The sequence below is a fragment of the Lactuca serriola genome, chromosome 6, assembly GCF_051521515.1.
Source record: "Lactuca serriola cultivar US96UC23 chromosome 6, Lser_US96UC23_V15, whole genome shotgun sequence".
In the NCBI taxonomy this organism is placed as follows: Eukaryota; Viridiplantae; Streptophyta; class Magnoliopsida; order Asterales; family Asteraceae; genus Lactuca; species Lactuca serriola.
The window spans coordinates 172,847,106-172,863,543 of NC_136413.1; the positions used below are offsets into that span (position 1 = coordinate 172,847,106).

At 34.1% G+C, this 16,438-nt stretch overlaps 2 protein-coding genes across 2 annotated transcripts; both read left to right on the forward strand.

The window, feature by feature from the left end:
* The first annotated feature begins 1,579 nt into the window (after positions 1-1,579).
* LOC145057389 (eupatolide synthase-like) lies at positions 1,580-10,580 on the forward strand. The gene is made up of 2 exons (XM_079005213.1): positions 1,580-2,516; positions 9,762-10,580. Exons 1-2 carry the CDS (start codon positions 1,629-1,631, stop codon positions 10,368-10,370), a joined length of 1,497 nt encoding a protein of 498 aa, XP_078861339.1. The 5' UTR covers positions 1,580-1,628; the 3' UTR covers positions 10,371-10,580.
* Positions 10,581-14,310: 3,730 nt separating this feature from the next.
* On the forward strand, positions 14,311-16,189 carry LOC145057390 (eupatolide synthase-like). Its single transcript, XM_079005215.1, has 2 exons — positions 14,311-15,232; positions 15,364-16,189. Exons 1-2 carry the CDS (start codon positions 14,354-14,356, stop codon positions 15,970-15,972), a joined length of 1,488 nt encoding a protein of 495 aa, XP_078861341.1. The 5' UTR covers positions 14,311-14,353; the 3' UTR covers positions 15,973-16,189.
* The last annotated feature ends 249 nt before the right edge of the window (positions 16,190-16,438 follow it).

Consider the following 16,438-nt stretch of genomic DNA (forward strand, 5'->3'; position numbering starts at 1 on the left):
TACTTATAGCTTCCTTGTTCGTAGACAAAGCAGATTCGGAATTGTCTTTCATTCTAAGGCCTAACTTGTATCCATGCGCTTCATATTCGCCCTGAGTTCGCTCCCAGAAATATAGCCATCCCTGCCCCCTCACGTCAATCCCACGAGCCTCTTATCCATTCTCATTCAATCACGGCGAATAACAGGCAAACATATCTCATTTGCAGCTAAAGCTATTATCCTTCATATCAAACTATCATGAACATCGATCCGACTGATGAATCATCCACCAAAGCAGCGTTTTTCAAGACTTCAATATTGTTTATTACCAGTGAAATTTGTAAGTGTGCCTGAAAGTAATCAGTTTAAGGAGCTCCAAATTTTATATATATATCAAGAAAACTAGGAAATGATGGCTTGTGGTTATCGGAAATACACAAAATCAAAAAAGATAAAAACCCAAATTCAGGGTAAAAAGCTTCAACAAACTCTAACAAACAACAAATTCGAAGTATAAAGGTTGACCAAGAGTGTATCTGTTGCTCGTCGCCGGTGAAGGAGTGCCCAATCGCGATTTTCGTCGAGAGAGAAATGGGTGCCGTCTTCTGCTGCAAATGAACGATGGACTGGACTTTTGTTAGGGTAAACCCTTATGCCGACGACAAGTCGTCGATATAGGGTTTCCATAAACGCCGTCGTCCTTGCTTTTGCTGAAAAAAAAAATTAAAAGTGCAAAAACTGTACCGACGACAAGTCATTGGGATAGATATTTCACGTGGATCGCCACGTTGCATGCCGACGAAAAGTCGTCGGGATAGCTTACAAAAAACTACATCGTTTTGCTTTTTTGCACCAAGGAATAAAAATAAATGAAAATTAGATTTGTTGTAACCTATCCTGACGACATGTCGTCGACACAGGTTTTCAAAAGACTACGAATAATTTCGTCGTTCCCGCCTAATCTATGACGACGACATGTTGTCGGCACAAATCTTCTGGTCAAACAAATTTGGTCAAAGTTGGCAAAAGCTATACCGAAGACAAGTCGTTGGCATAGTCCTACTTGTAGCGACGACTTGCGTCGTCGGGATAGGTGACGTCGCCATATCCTTATTTTTGTAGTGATATATATTATAATTTATTTTCTATATATGATTTTAGAAAGTACATCATATTATTTGAGCATTACACTATTTTTCATGTTTTATGGTATACACCAGCTTTTTTAATTTAATAATACACCCATTAGCCCAATTACTTCCCTCCGCCCCTACATGTGGTGCCAGGTAATTAGTATATATTTGTATGTATTAAAAAATAATTATTTTAACTGAACTCCATGCAAAAGAAACGGATCATATTAATGATGATGGACTTGTAATAATTTCGCCCACCTACTCCCTCCGCCCCTACATGTGTGGTGCAGGCAATATATATTTATATTAATTTACAAATATATACATAATCAACATATACATAATACCTGTACACATTTAAGAATATTTATACACTAGATGGAAACGGTGACCTCTCATCATTAAACTTTTTTATTTTAAAATCACGTGGACCTATTTCATCTTAGGCTTCTCTATAAATGGAGGAGGATATCATTGCCCAACAAACACAACAAAGAAAAAATACTCATTGAGATGGACATCTTCACTTTCTTCCATTCATGGCTTTTTTCGACAGTATCAATTCTCTTTTTTTCTTCTATCTGCATATATGCTCTTCGATGGAAGAAAACATCCAAGCCTGCTCCTAACCTTCCCCCCAGCCCTCCTAGGCTTCCGATAATAGGAAACTTGCATCAAGTGATAGGTAAAAACTTCCATCAAATCCTATGGAAAGTCTCCCGAAAATACGGCCCTATTATGACTGTCCATTTAGGTTCCACACCATACGTCATCATCTCCTCCAGTGAATTTGCAAATCAAGCCTTAAAAACCCACGATCAGATACTTTGTAACCGTCCACGTTCCAAGAGTTTCAAACGACTAACTTTCGATTACAATGACGTTGCTTTCTCCCCTCATGCTGATCAATGGAAGGAGATGCGAAAGGTTTTGGTAACCGAGTTGTTAGGTTCTAAGAGGAGTAGATTGTTCAAAAAAGTGGTAGACACTGAGGTCAAGGGCATGCTCGATTCTTTTTCATCACTGCCTTTGAATACTACCATTGACCTAGATGAGAGGCTCTTTCATCTTGTAACCGACATTGTTAGCAAGGTTGCACTGGGTAAGAGCTATAGAGAAGAGACGTTTAGGGGTAAAAAATTAAAAGAGATGCTTGATGATCTGGTAATCTCTCTTTGTGGTTCTGTTTCCGATATTTATCCAGGTAGATTAGGGTTGATATTAGACGAACTACTTGGGTTTAATCGGAGACTTGAAAAGACTTTCAGTAATTTTGATGCCTTCCTTCAAATGGTTCTTGATGAGCATATTGATCATACTGGAACAAGTGACAATGAAAAAGATATTGTTGATGCATGCAGATCTCAGTTGACTACAAACGAAATGAAAGCCCTTTTGATGGTAAAAACTTTTACTTTCCTTATTTAGAGTTATACTGTTTGGGTTTCTGCATTAATTAATATTGTTTGTTAAAAAAACATATAATACTGCAACATTAACCCCCTATGGCGACGACAAATTCGGACCATATCCCAACGACATGTCGTCACCATAGGGTATACAGATATCTTGTCGTCGGCATAGGTGTATATGGTCGTCGGCATAGCTTCCTCCTATTGCGACGACACGGTGTCTGTAGAGCTTTCGTTAAACATATTTTCGAAAAAAAAAAAATAAAGTTTTATTAAGATGACTTGACGTCGGGATAGGTTTTTCACGGTTGTCGATTACATACCTATAGCGACGACATGTCGTCGGGATAGCTACTAGTTGGTTTTTTTAGTTTTAAAGATTCTGTACATTATTATTCCTGCATTTTCAACAAATCCAAAAACTTTGCAGCATATATCAATTGTAATACAATAACTAGCTACCATTGTTCAAATTCAATACATCAAATTCAAGTTTAATATTACAATAAATAGTTAATTAACATTGTTCAAAATACTAAAAAACATCAACCATCATTATCATCATAGTCTTCTCCTTCTTCTTCCCCTTCTTCTTCCGTCCTTTTGGCAAATTGTTGAGAGGTACTTCACTGTGTGTTAGAGTTGAATAGAAAGTTCGGAATACATGCTGCCAATGATACATTATATTGTTGCAAGTATTCTTGCATTTGTTGTGCATCAAATTGGGAAGATTGGGGTTGAGATTTGGACGATTTGGAAGTGGAAGATCGTTCATTGGAAATTAAAACGAAGTTGGCGGTTGGTCTTCTACCCACCATGCGAGCATGTCCGCTTCTCGTCCCAAGGGCACGGTCTAAACATTCTTATGTTTTGCATTTTCTCATGTTCCTCTTGAATTTTCTCATAAAATATAGAAAACAATAAACATACGTTAATTAAAACAAACTAAACTTAAACATTAAAATAATAATAATATTCCTTAAACAAAAAACTATAATTAATAATAATAATAATATATTTAAACAATGCATTTATTTCGTTTATCACTTACCCAATCTTCTTGTGCTCGACTTGTACATCAACCCGAACCTTCTTTGTAGCGCATTTATCTCCAACGCTCAATATGTTACGGCTTGAGTCCCATTTTATCCTATAATAAGTGAAAAACAATAATTATATTTATACAAATGTTAATAACAATTTTAGATAATACTACCTCTAAATAACGCCGTTGAGCATAGGATCTACATTCGTGAGCACTTGTGTCCGGAAGTTTCAACCTAATAAGTTTATTTTTGACCGACGTGCGTCTGTATTCATCGGTCAAAAGTAACAAATCAATCATTTTGTTCCAAGCTTTGGCGCTCCAATCAGTTGGTGGACATCTTCTTGCCCTTTCCACATTATGATATCCACCAACTCTATCAAAATGTATTTTCGTCTTATACTTGCGCTCTTGATAAACTCTTTGCATATCTGCTTGGATACCAACTCGAACGGGTTCCCACAAGCCTATGCCCCAAAAGGACCATGCTCATAATCAAATCAAATACATACCAAAAATAATTATGAGCTTAGACACCTAATCCAAAACTACTCTCGTTACAAATCGAGCAATTTTGCATGGAATCATTCTCCTTCCAAAACAAAGCACAATCATATTTGCAAACATGGATGGATTGATATCCTAACCCTATATTTCTCAACTTTTTCTTAGCTTCATAGTGTGAAGTTGGAATCTTGCTCTTTGGGAAAACAACTCTTAGCAAGTCTACAAGTTGGTCAAACCAACTATTTGTCCATTTAATGATCACTTTAATATGCAACAACTTTTCCAAAAAGTTTAAAGACGACATCTTACAAACAGGGTATAACTAGGTATTGAACTCCTCAAACAAAGCATCAAATTTTGGGTCCATGCCTCGTCCTTCAGCATCTGTATTTTCTTCATTTGTATTTTATTCCATCGTAACATCATCAATTACATCAAACATCTCATTAGTTGTTGGAATGTTTATTGGAGTCGAATTGTAGCCCAAATCTGAAACAAGACGTTTCACACTATGATGATGCCATATAGTATACGATTTTAGAAACCCACAGTCATGTATGTGGGCATATGTGACATCCCCAAAATCACAGCCAGAAAAGACCAGTTTAATTTATGCTTTTAAAATGATTTCAGAGTAATCCTTTAATTAAAAGAGTTGCGGAATTTGTTCCCAAAACAAAATATGATAAAATAAGATTTACCAAAGCATTTCTTAAACAAATGTATTTTTCATTATATTACAATACTCGAGATGTCATATTCCGATACACAGACCAAAAGCATAAACATTTCAATACAGACCTTACAACAGTTATTTACAACAACAGGTCTATAATCCAAAAATAACTTGACAAGTCATCCAATTTATGCTCTGACACCACTACCTGTAATACAAAGAAACTGAGTGGGTCAGGCTTGGGAGTCTGGTGAGCATATAGGGTTTTCAACCCACAATAAGTAATTAAATTTATTTTCATTAACCAACAATAATCCAATTACCCATTCCCATTATTCTTACTTTATGTCCCTAAAACAACTAACACAAGGGACCTAGTCTAAGAATATTTCATCAGGGTGACAACACATGCGTTCGGGGGTTTCCCAACAATATATGTCAAATAAGGCAACCATGAGGGGGATGTAGTACAGCGAATGAACACCCAAGTTCATTAACACCTACATGTGGCGAACCTGCTAGCGTTCCACAGGACTGTCTAGAAAAGTCTGTAGTCGTCATCTAAACTCCGCTAGATGACTGAATCAAAAACCACATCGAGGCCTCTCATCTGTTTATCACACATCAACTATATACCCATGTTCTACCCAACATATTAGTAGATAAAATATATATATTTTTATGCATAGTTTAAAACCTGTATAGCATTCTCATTCAATACATATTCCAAACAACAGATGAAGCACATACACATAACACGTATTTCATAGAGAATAAATCATATCTATGAGATAGAAGAAAGTGAATATACATTCACACATATAACAACAAAATATACACATAACACGTATTTCGTATAAAATACTTCTTAATTATGCGTTAGAAGAAAGTGACTACACACTCACTTGATCAGAAGATGATCGGACAGCACTACGACTTGTAGAAGTAGTATTCTTCGGTAGATCTGGAAGATCTTCAAAAAAACCGGGCTTCTCGCGGGCAGAGCTTCGGCTCGGAAACTCTTTTCTTCTCGGGATCTTCGGGCTTCGGGACATGCTTCGGGTCTCGGGAATGATACCGGGGCTTTGGGGGGTTAAAATAGGACTTAGAGAGAATATCGGGAGTGGGAGAGTAAGAGATGAGTAACCAAACTCGGCTGACCCTTGATTTCTATTTATAGGGTGAATTTTCAGGGTTCCCCTCGTGAGTTTCTAATATTCACCTCATGAGCTACATATGCTCACCTCGTGAGCTCAATACGTCATTGCGTTCATCATGGCCACTTGCCCTGGAAGACGTCCATCATCTGTTCACCTCGTGAGCCACTAATTCTCACCTCGTGAGCTAAGCTGACCTCGTGAACTACATGTGTTCACCTCGTAAGCTCTGACACAACCTTGGGGTTCATGCCCCGAACTTCAGAAATTCATAACTTTTTCATACGAGCTCCGTTTTCGACGTTCTTTATATCCACGTATAGGTGAGATTATGCTCTACAACTCTCGTTTAGACTCTGTTGGCTAATTTTGACATTATATTTATTATATTATTTTTAGTAGGCAGGGACAGAAAAACTCCGTTATAAATTCATAACTTCTTCATCCGACGTTCGTTTTCGTCTGTCTTTTTACCGTTGCACTACCATTGACGAGATCTTCAATTCTCATTTAGATTGTTTCGGCTAAAAACCGCTCCATCTTAAATCGATTATTCGGGCTGCACACACAGCACACTGCTAAGTCGAAACTTTGGAAAATCATAACTTCCTCATACCAAGTCAGATTTGGGCGTTCTTTTTATGCACGCTCTCGGTTTAACTAATTCTATGAATTTTGTTTGGATCGCTAAGGCTAAATATCGCTCTATCGTAAATTCATATTTTACGTCACTCAGCGTCGTGTCGGTTCTGTCGCGAAACTTCGACAGATCATAACTTCTTCGTTATAACTCGGATTTCGGCGTTCTTTATATCTCCGAAAATCTCGTTTCGACCACTACAACTTTATGTAAAAATATCGGGTTTATCTCACACTTAAATTTTGACGCTTATTTTATCCTTAATTTAATTATATCTTTATAAACAATTAAATAAGCACATAATTTACATAATTTACATAATACTCAAATAATTTATCTTTATCACTTCAAAAAGAGTTACAAAGTTTAACCTAGACTATTACATCAACAATAATGCCTAGCCTGGAAACGCTGGCGTTACAACATAAACCGTACTCAACAACTGTCGATACATATTCACACACTTTATGTACAGACAACGCACTTTGTCTTCAGAGTCAACATATTTCCTAGCAATCTCCATAAAGTTTTAAAGATCTTCCAAGAATTTTGGGGACGTTCAGTTTTCACGAATCCAACTCTTATCGATTGTCAATATTGTTTCATTATTAAAAATTACATTGTATGCATAGTTAAATTGTATTTTGGCTATATGTAAATGTGTATTGCATGATTTTTTGTTTAAGAAAAAATCAGAAGGAATGGATAGAGTATTCACAAGTATATAAAGAAATATATAGCCTAGAAGTAAAAATCAGACAAAATTGATAGAGTATTCACAAGGGTAGGCTTCTAAACCCACTTTTTGGATTACGTTATCTCATATGTGAATGTGTATTGCATGACTGTTTGTTTGAGAAAAAATTGGCAGCATTTTCCCTTGGCTCCCAAGTATATAAAGAAATATATACCCAAGGAGCAAAGAGAAAATGACAACCAATTTTTTTTTAAACAAACAATCATGCAATACACATTCACATCCTAAATGAGATAAAGTATTCAACAAGCAGTCCCAAAACGGGGACAACCCGAAATTAATTTCTAAATCAATTTCCGGAGGGTATTTCTAGGCTCTTGATGATTATAAAGAAGAGACATAAACTAAAAATCAATGAGTCAATGTACTTTTATAGCAACGTACGTTGATTAGTTTGTTTAAAGCATTGTATTTTCACGTCTGTTTCATATTTATAGTATATATAGCATCTTATTTTTTCAATTATAGCATTGTACTTTTAATATTATTTTGTTTTTTTGTTTCATTATTTCATCGTACTTTTAATAGCAACGTAGTTTTATTATTTTGTTTTATGTTATAAGTTATAACTATGAAATAGAAATGAAAATAAAATGCTTTAATAAACAAGCTAAAAAAAGTATGTTGCTATTAATAACTTTTGTCTTAATAACGTTTGTTCTTAATAAACTTACTTTTGTTCTTAATAAACGTACTTTTATTAGTTTAAATATTTTTATATTTTTTTATGTTGCTATTAATAACCTTTGTTCTTAATAAACATACTTTTATTAGTTTGTTTACAACATATATTTTCACTTATTTTTGTTTTTTTTTTCAATTATAGCATCGTACTTTAAATATTTTGTTCTTTTTTTTTATTATAAAAATTTAGTTTTGTTTTTTTTTTTTCAATTATAACATTGTATTTTAAACAGTCATGTTAAATAATTAAATACAAAAACTTTAACTTATCACTAAGCACTTATCATGAATTTAAAGACAAACATTTTAACTTAAAAATTAAACACTTTATCACTTTATGCACTTAAACTAATAAACCTAAACAAGTAACACAAGCATACATATGTTACACTTTATACATAAAATTTCATATCAACCTAAACAAAGAGAACAATCATACACATTTCACAATTATACAAAATTTCGATTTCATATAAACCTAAACAAGTAAATTAACATTGTATACATATAATTTCAATTTCATATAATATTTTATACACTATTTCAATTTCATATACCATTAACCAAGTTAATTAACATTATATACATACAATTTTAATTCCATATAAACCTAAACAAATAGCACAATCATACAAATACCAAACTAGTAAAACAATCATATAATAATACAAGGATCAATTTCAATTTCAATTTCATATAAACTTATACATACAATTTCAATTTCAACAAAAATTAGAAAAAAAACCAACCTGTTTTGCAGCAACCCGCGACTTTTACAGCAAGTTCTAACCTGTTTTGTTCTTGCTGTGATGGATGGAATCCGTTGATCAGATTTGATGGTGGTCCTCCGGTGGTGGCTAGTGGTCACCGCAAAAACACAAAATCAAAAAGAAAAAAAAACCGATAAAGAAATCAAGGGACGGGACGGGAACGACTTCACCGGTTTTGGTCCATACCTACTGTGGGAAAGGCGAGATGAGGTCTCCGATGGCCGAAGTTGGTGAAGGAACAACAGCGGTGACCACTGTGGTGAATGGAAACGGCTGTGACAGCCAAACATAAAAAACCCCCAAATTTAGAGTTAAAAACTTTAATAATCACTAACAAAATGGAAATCAAGGGCCAAAAACACACCATGTTGCTCGCCACCGACGGAATCCATCGATATTCGTCTTTACCGATCGAGAGAGAAAGGGATGTTAGTTGCTGCAAATAAGAACACGAAGGTATCTTCTGTAAGGGTAAATCCCTATGCCGACGACAATTCATCGGCATAGGCTTCACAAAATGACGGCGTTTTCTCTTTTTTATTGAAATAAAAAAAAAACATAAAAAAAACCTGTGTCGACGACAAGTCGTCGGTATAGCTATTTCACTCGGATCACCACGTGGTTTGCCGACGACATGTCATTGATATAGCTTTCCAAAATCGACGTCGTTTAGGTTTTCTGCACCAAGGAATTAAAATAAATGAAAATACAATTTGTCGGACCCTATGCCGATGACACGTCGTCAGTATAGATTTTCAAAAGACCGCAAAAAAAGTCATCGTTCCCGCTGAGTCTATGGTGATGACATATCGTCGGCACAGGTTTCCAGGTCAAACAATTTTGGTCAAAGTTGCTAAAATCTGTAGCGACTAGTCGTTTGCATATCTCTTCTTTTCGCGACGACACCTGTCGTCGGGACAGGTGTCGTCGCCATAGATTGTTATTCTTATAGTGATATAAATGTAAGCTAACTCTTATGATCTTAAACTTATAATCAGAATGTGCTAAATGGAGGAATTGATACAAATAATACGACAATGGTGTGGACAATGTCTGAGATTATTAAAAATCCTAGAGTTATGAAAAAGCTACAGGAAGAAATTCGAAGATGCGTTGGAAGAAAATCAAGCATTGAGGAAGCAGATGTTGCAAATATGCCATACTTAAAGTTGGTGGTGAAGGAGGCGTTAAGATTGCATTCGACTGTTCCGTTCTTGCTTACAAGAGAATGTGTAAAGCATTGTCAGATTGGTGGGTACGACATCTTCCCAGGGACAAGAGTGTTGATAAATGCATGGGGGATAGGACGGGATCCAAAAGTCTGGACAGAGAGTGCATCCATCTTCAATCCTGAGCGCTTAGAAAACCTTGAGTTGGATCGTAGTGAGATGATTCCATTTGGAGGGGGCAGAAGAGCCTGTCCAGCGGCAAGCTTTGCTACTCAGATTGTGGAATATACGATTGCAAACCTTTTTTACTCCTTTGATTGGCAACTTCCAAATGGAATGAAGAACGAGGAACTGGACATGGAAGAGGTAGGATCCCTGATTGTTGTTAGGAAAACGCCTCTTACCCTTGTGCCTGTGAAGTACGATTGGGAAGACTAGTAATCGTCGGTTTTCGATGTTAAGAAGATTTTGAAAGTAATATGCATGTAATAATTTTATTTGGATAAAATAAGCTCATTGAATATGGGGTTATGTATGAGTTGCTAGAGACAGGTGGATCGGGTGTGGTTGATTACAGTGTTTTTTTTTTTATTCTGTTTTTGTTTTTATTAATCTATGATAAATTACATCTAATCAACTAATTTGAAATCTTTAGAACCATGGTATTATTTAATGTTTTGAGTTTGAATGTGTCATGGTAGCCCCATAAACATTACTTTATCGGTTAATCTTATTATTACCATGTTTCGATCATATTTGGTTATTAACATTTTTTTCATGGTATTCCAAGTTTTAAAATATTCAAAAAGTATTTCAAAATGACCATTACTAGAAGAAGAAAGTGGACAACCAATTAAAAAGATGATATGACATGAAACGTGTTATTTTTTGTTGCAAAAATTATCTGTCTGTGATTTGGGTCTACATATCTTTTTGTATTGATTATTTATTTTCATAAATAAAATTTAAAATTACTAATATTCTTATGAATTTTAATTAATCTCCTCTTCCAACCATTCAACGTCTCCTATCATCATTACCAAGGACCCATCATTTTATTCTAACCCACGCTCCACCTCACCTCTGACTGCCATCCAAAGAAAATCAAATACATGAAATCATGAAACCAAAAATCCAAATACAAGACCATAAGTAAACCAAAATCAGACACCATAAAAAAGCCAATATCATAAATTAGAGACAATAGACCAAAGATCTATAATAAAATATAAGGGAAGAGATGCCGAGAAATTTATAGTACTTTGAAAATTTTCATAAAATATTTCCATTGTGCCTAAAAATTTGAGAGGTAACACGGGCCCTGAGCTCCCGTTAAGCCCGCGACTATGGTAACATATATGTGATATTCAAAAACAATTACAGATAACTCAAATCGACAAAATAACACCTTCAACATCACATACAAATAACTCCAATTTACTAAATTGAACATTCAAATTATGAAATTGAAACTTCAAGAACATGTACAGATTCATTGGCATACCTTCAAGGACACATACAGATGAACCACTTGAACAAAACCTAACCAATACTCCTTGAAAAGAAAATCAAAGCAAGATTTATATAATCGAACCAAGATTGGTGGTAGCAGATATGTGATCTTCATCCCTTTTTGTTCTTTAACCATTGATTTGTATGACTGTGTAGACATAAATAAATATGTGATATTCACCCTTTACCCGCTTCAATTTGAACAATAAATTTGTTGATTTCTTGGTAGCCTTCGATTTCCATATCTATGTATCATAAAGTGTTCTTTAGTTTTTATTTGAAAACGAGATTCAAATATCCCTTTTAGACACTTTATCGAAGCTTGGTAGCAAATGACATTACATGTTGGTTTTGGTCGTAATAGATGGAGAGAGTTAAAGATGAACAATGATTGATATCTACTAATTTTATTTGTTAATTAAAAGGAAACAAATAAAGAGGGTTGATTTAGTAATCACATTTGGATGACATTGTAGGATCTAAAGAAAAGAAGGAAGCTAAGCCTCAAAAAGGCTTAAATACAATCATGAGAATGGAAAAATGTCGTATGTCTTGATGATTGAGGATTTCGAGCTTGTGTTTAGTCGTTGAGTTAGGATTAGATCTAGTTATTTGTTATTACTCTTCGGAAATGTCTAGAAGCCAAAAATTCATTTTATGTGTTATATATTATATTTAAAAAAAATATATTTATGAATCAATGAAATATAAGACACAATTCCACTTTGCGTTAATGTTTTCAATTTCATTTGAATGTTTATGAGTTTATGAGTTTTTGACTTTAGAATAAATGTTTATGAGTTTATGACTTTAGTACTTTCCATCCCATCGACCAATATTATATGAAAACATTCAATTGAAATTGAAAACATTTGCATATATTATATGAAAACATTCAAATGAAATTGAAAACATTTATGCAAAGTAATAAAACCATAAGCTTATAAACATTTATTACAAAGTCATTAATTCATAAACTCGTAAATACTCAAATGAAATTGAAAACATTCATGCAAAGTCAAATTATGTCATATATTCCATTGATTCGTAAATAAAATTTTAATTTTTCTTATATATATATATATATATATATATATATATATATATATATAATCGGGTTGGCGGGTTGACCCTTGAAGCCAAATATTTAACCCAACTCAACCCACGAAATAAACAGGTTGGTGGGTTGGTAGGTCAGAGAACTCAACCCAAACCCGCTTATTTTCGTGTTGGGTTCGTATCAGGTTACATGTTGGATTGAGAATTGTAACCCCTAAATAGAACAAATGCAGGTACAAAACATACTTTTGAACAACTCCTAACCCCTCTGTTTATAAACCAGAAACGTACAATGAACAGAAAAGATCATGCTTAAATGTGATGCACAGACGAAGATCAATCTTCAAAACACTAAACGTCATGAGTGTCTTCACATCAGTCATCATCACCGTCTTCACGTAAGCCCACCAAATTTCCGTATCATCAAAATCTTATTTTTACATGTATAAAACATTTACAACTGTATAAAAAAACTTATCTTTACATGTATAAAAAATGCTGTTTAATTTTTTTATTTAAATATTTTTATACATGTATTAAATAATAAGTATAAATATGTTTAAATGAATAAAGAACTTTAAAAACGTTTCTTAAGGTGTATAATATATAAAACATTTTTCATATATATTTTGGGTCATTTAGGAAATAGTCTCAATATTTTAATTTTTGAAGAAAACTCTTAATTTTTGGGTTAGTTTATGAAATAGTTTCAAATTAATCTGTTAAGTTGAACCGAAAAAAATGATAAAAATTCAAACTTTTACCAGTTTTTAGGACTTTATATATATATATATATATATATATATATATATATATATATATATATATATATATATATATATATATATATATATATATAATTAAACTATTTCATTAAATGACCAAAAATATTAAGATTTTTTTGATATAAAACAACCTTATTTAGGGGTGTGCAAGAAACCGTATAAACCATCTGCACCGCATAACTCGGTTTAGAATTTTATGGTGTTGTTTGTGGTTGGTCATTTTATCGGTTCAAGTCGTACCGCACCACATGTTTTATATTGTTATTGTTGTTATAACTTCAAATCACAATTTAGAAACGATGTATATAAATAACTTTCTTACAAAGTGAGAATATGATAACCAACTATTTATAACATAACAATAAATCACTATTAGATCAAGATCTCATAGTTTACAAGAATATAACAACTATACCGTCAATATAAAAAAGAACAATGATACTTACAAAACTATAGCAACATTAATCACAATTTATTAAAAACATTTTATTTTAAAAAAAAAATATTTGTTTTTATAAAACGAAAACAATCAATTTTTTAAACGGCTCGGCTTTTTAGTATTTTGATAGATATAACGTTGAGCAACTCATCAAACCGTACAAACTACAACCAAATTAAATAAAATGCTCGCATCAAACCGCACAACAAAATACCGTTTTGAACATATATCATGCAGTTTTTGGTTTAAAAAATATTCAAAACTCACATGCGTAAGATTTACGATTTTGACCACAACGCCTCTGTTATTATATACAATAAACAATATATCCACCCTTCAATCAACTTTGTGGTGGCAACTTCCAAGCAATACTCAATTAGTATGATTTTATATCTATTAAAAATATAAAGATTCAACTTTGTGGTGCCAAAACAATACAACTGATACTAAATTACAAAACATAGTCAACATATTCACATATTCAACATTGTACAAGACGGCGACCGGTCATCTAACCTTTTTTATTTTAAAGTGAGGTTGATTGATTGTCATCTTAGGCTCCATTATAAATGGAGTTGGGTACGATAGCCAAACAAACAAATACAACAAAGAGAAAAACCATTGACATGGATATCTTCACTTTCTTCCCTTCATCGCTATTTTCAATTCTCTTTTTTTCTTCTATCTTCATATATGCTCTTCGATGGATGAAAACATCCAAGGCTGCCCCTAACCTTCCCCCTAGCCCTCCTAAGCTTCCGATAATTGGAAACTTGCATCAAGTGATAGGTAAAAACTTCCATCAGATCCTATGGAAAGTCTCCCGAAAATACGGCCCTATTATGACTGTCCATTTAGGTGCCACACCATACGTCATAATCTCCTCCAGTGAATTTGCAAATCAGGCCTTAAAAACCCACGATCAGATACTTTGTAATCGTCCACGTTCCAAGGGTTTCAAACGACTAACCTTCGACTACATGGACGTTGCTTTCTCCCCTCATGCTGATCAATGGAAGGAGATGCGAAGGGTTTTGGTAACCGAGTTCTTAGGTTCTAAGAGGAGTAGATTGTTCAAAAAAGTGGTAGACACTGAGGTCAAGGGCATGCTTGATTCTTTTTCATCACTGCCTTTGAATACTACCATTGACCTAGATGAGAGGCTCTTTCATCTTGTAACCGACATTGTTAGCAAGGTTGCAGTGGGTAAGAGCTATAGAGAAGAGACGTTTAGAGGTAAAAAATTAAAAGAGATGCTTGATGATCTGGTAATCTCTCTTTGTGGTTCTGTTTCGGATATTTATCCAGGTAGATTGGGGTTGATATTAGACGAACTACTTGGGTTTAATCGGAGGCTAGAAAAGACTTTCAGTAATTTCGACGCCTTTCTTCAAATGGTTCTTGATGAGCATATTGATCATACCGGAACAAGTGACCATGAAAAAGATATGGTTGATGCATGCAGGTCTCAGTTGACTACAAACGAAATGAAAGCCCTTTTAATGGTAAAAAAAACTTTTTAAGTTTCCGTTTTAGAGTCGTATACTGGTTCTTCGTTTCATGCATTATTAGTATTGTTTTTTAAAAAAGTTAGCATATAAATGTAAGCTAACTCTTGTGATCTTCAACCTATCAGAATGTGCTTAATGGAGCAATTGACACAACTACCACGACAATGGTGTGGACGATGTCTGAGATTATTAAAAACCCTAGAGTGATGCAAAAGCTACAGGAAGAAATTCGAAGATGCGTTGGGAGAAAATCAAGTGTTGAGGAAGCAGATGTTGCAAATATGCCATACTTAAAACTGGTGGTGAAAGAGGCGTTAAGATTGCATTCGACTGTTCCGTTCTTGCTTACAAGAGAATGCGTAAAGCATTGTCAGATTGGTGGGTACGACATCTTCCCTGGGACAAGAGTGTTGATAAATGCATGGGGAATAGGAAGAGATCCAAAAGTGTGGACAGAGAGTGCATCCATCTTCAATCCTGAACGCTTAGAAAACCTTGAGTTGGATCGTAGTGAGATGATTCCATTTGGAGGGGGCAGAAGAGCTTGTCCAGCGGCAAGCGTTGCTACTCAGATTGTAGAATATACGATTGCAAACCTTTTTTACTCTTTTGATTGGCAACTTCCAAGTGGAATGAAGAACGAGGAACTGGATATGGAAGAGGTAGGCTCACTGATTGTTGTTAGGAAAACGCCTCTTTCCCTTGTGCCCGTAAAGCATGATTGGCAAGACTAATTAATAATCATTTGGTTTTCCATCGGAACATGATTAGGAGTGTAATATTATGTTTGTAATCATTTGATTTGGATACCTCAACTAGTTCATTGAACATATGGGGTTCGGAGGCAAGTGGGCCAAGAGAGTGGGTGGGGTAACTTGTTTTCTTGTTTTATTCTATTTTTGCATGTAAGCAATGAACTTAAAATCTTTAGAACCATGGATCTTTTATTTATTTTTTTGAACAACATATAAGTTGGTTAGCGTTACAACTCCAAAGTTATAACATTTAATTATCCAATAATATCATGGTATTGTTTGGTCAGATGTTAGAACTTCAACGTTCTAAAATTTAATTATCCAAATAAAAATATTGTTTAATGCTGTCTGCTTCTATAAATACTTATCCAATAATATCAAGTATAGTCTAGTTCCATTAAATAATACATTTTCCTGATCAATTTTCCATTATTTCTTAATAACA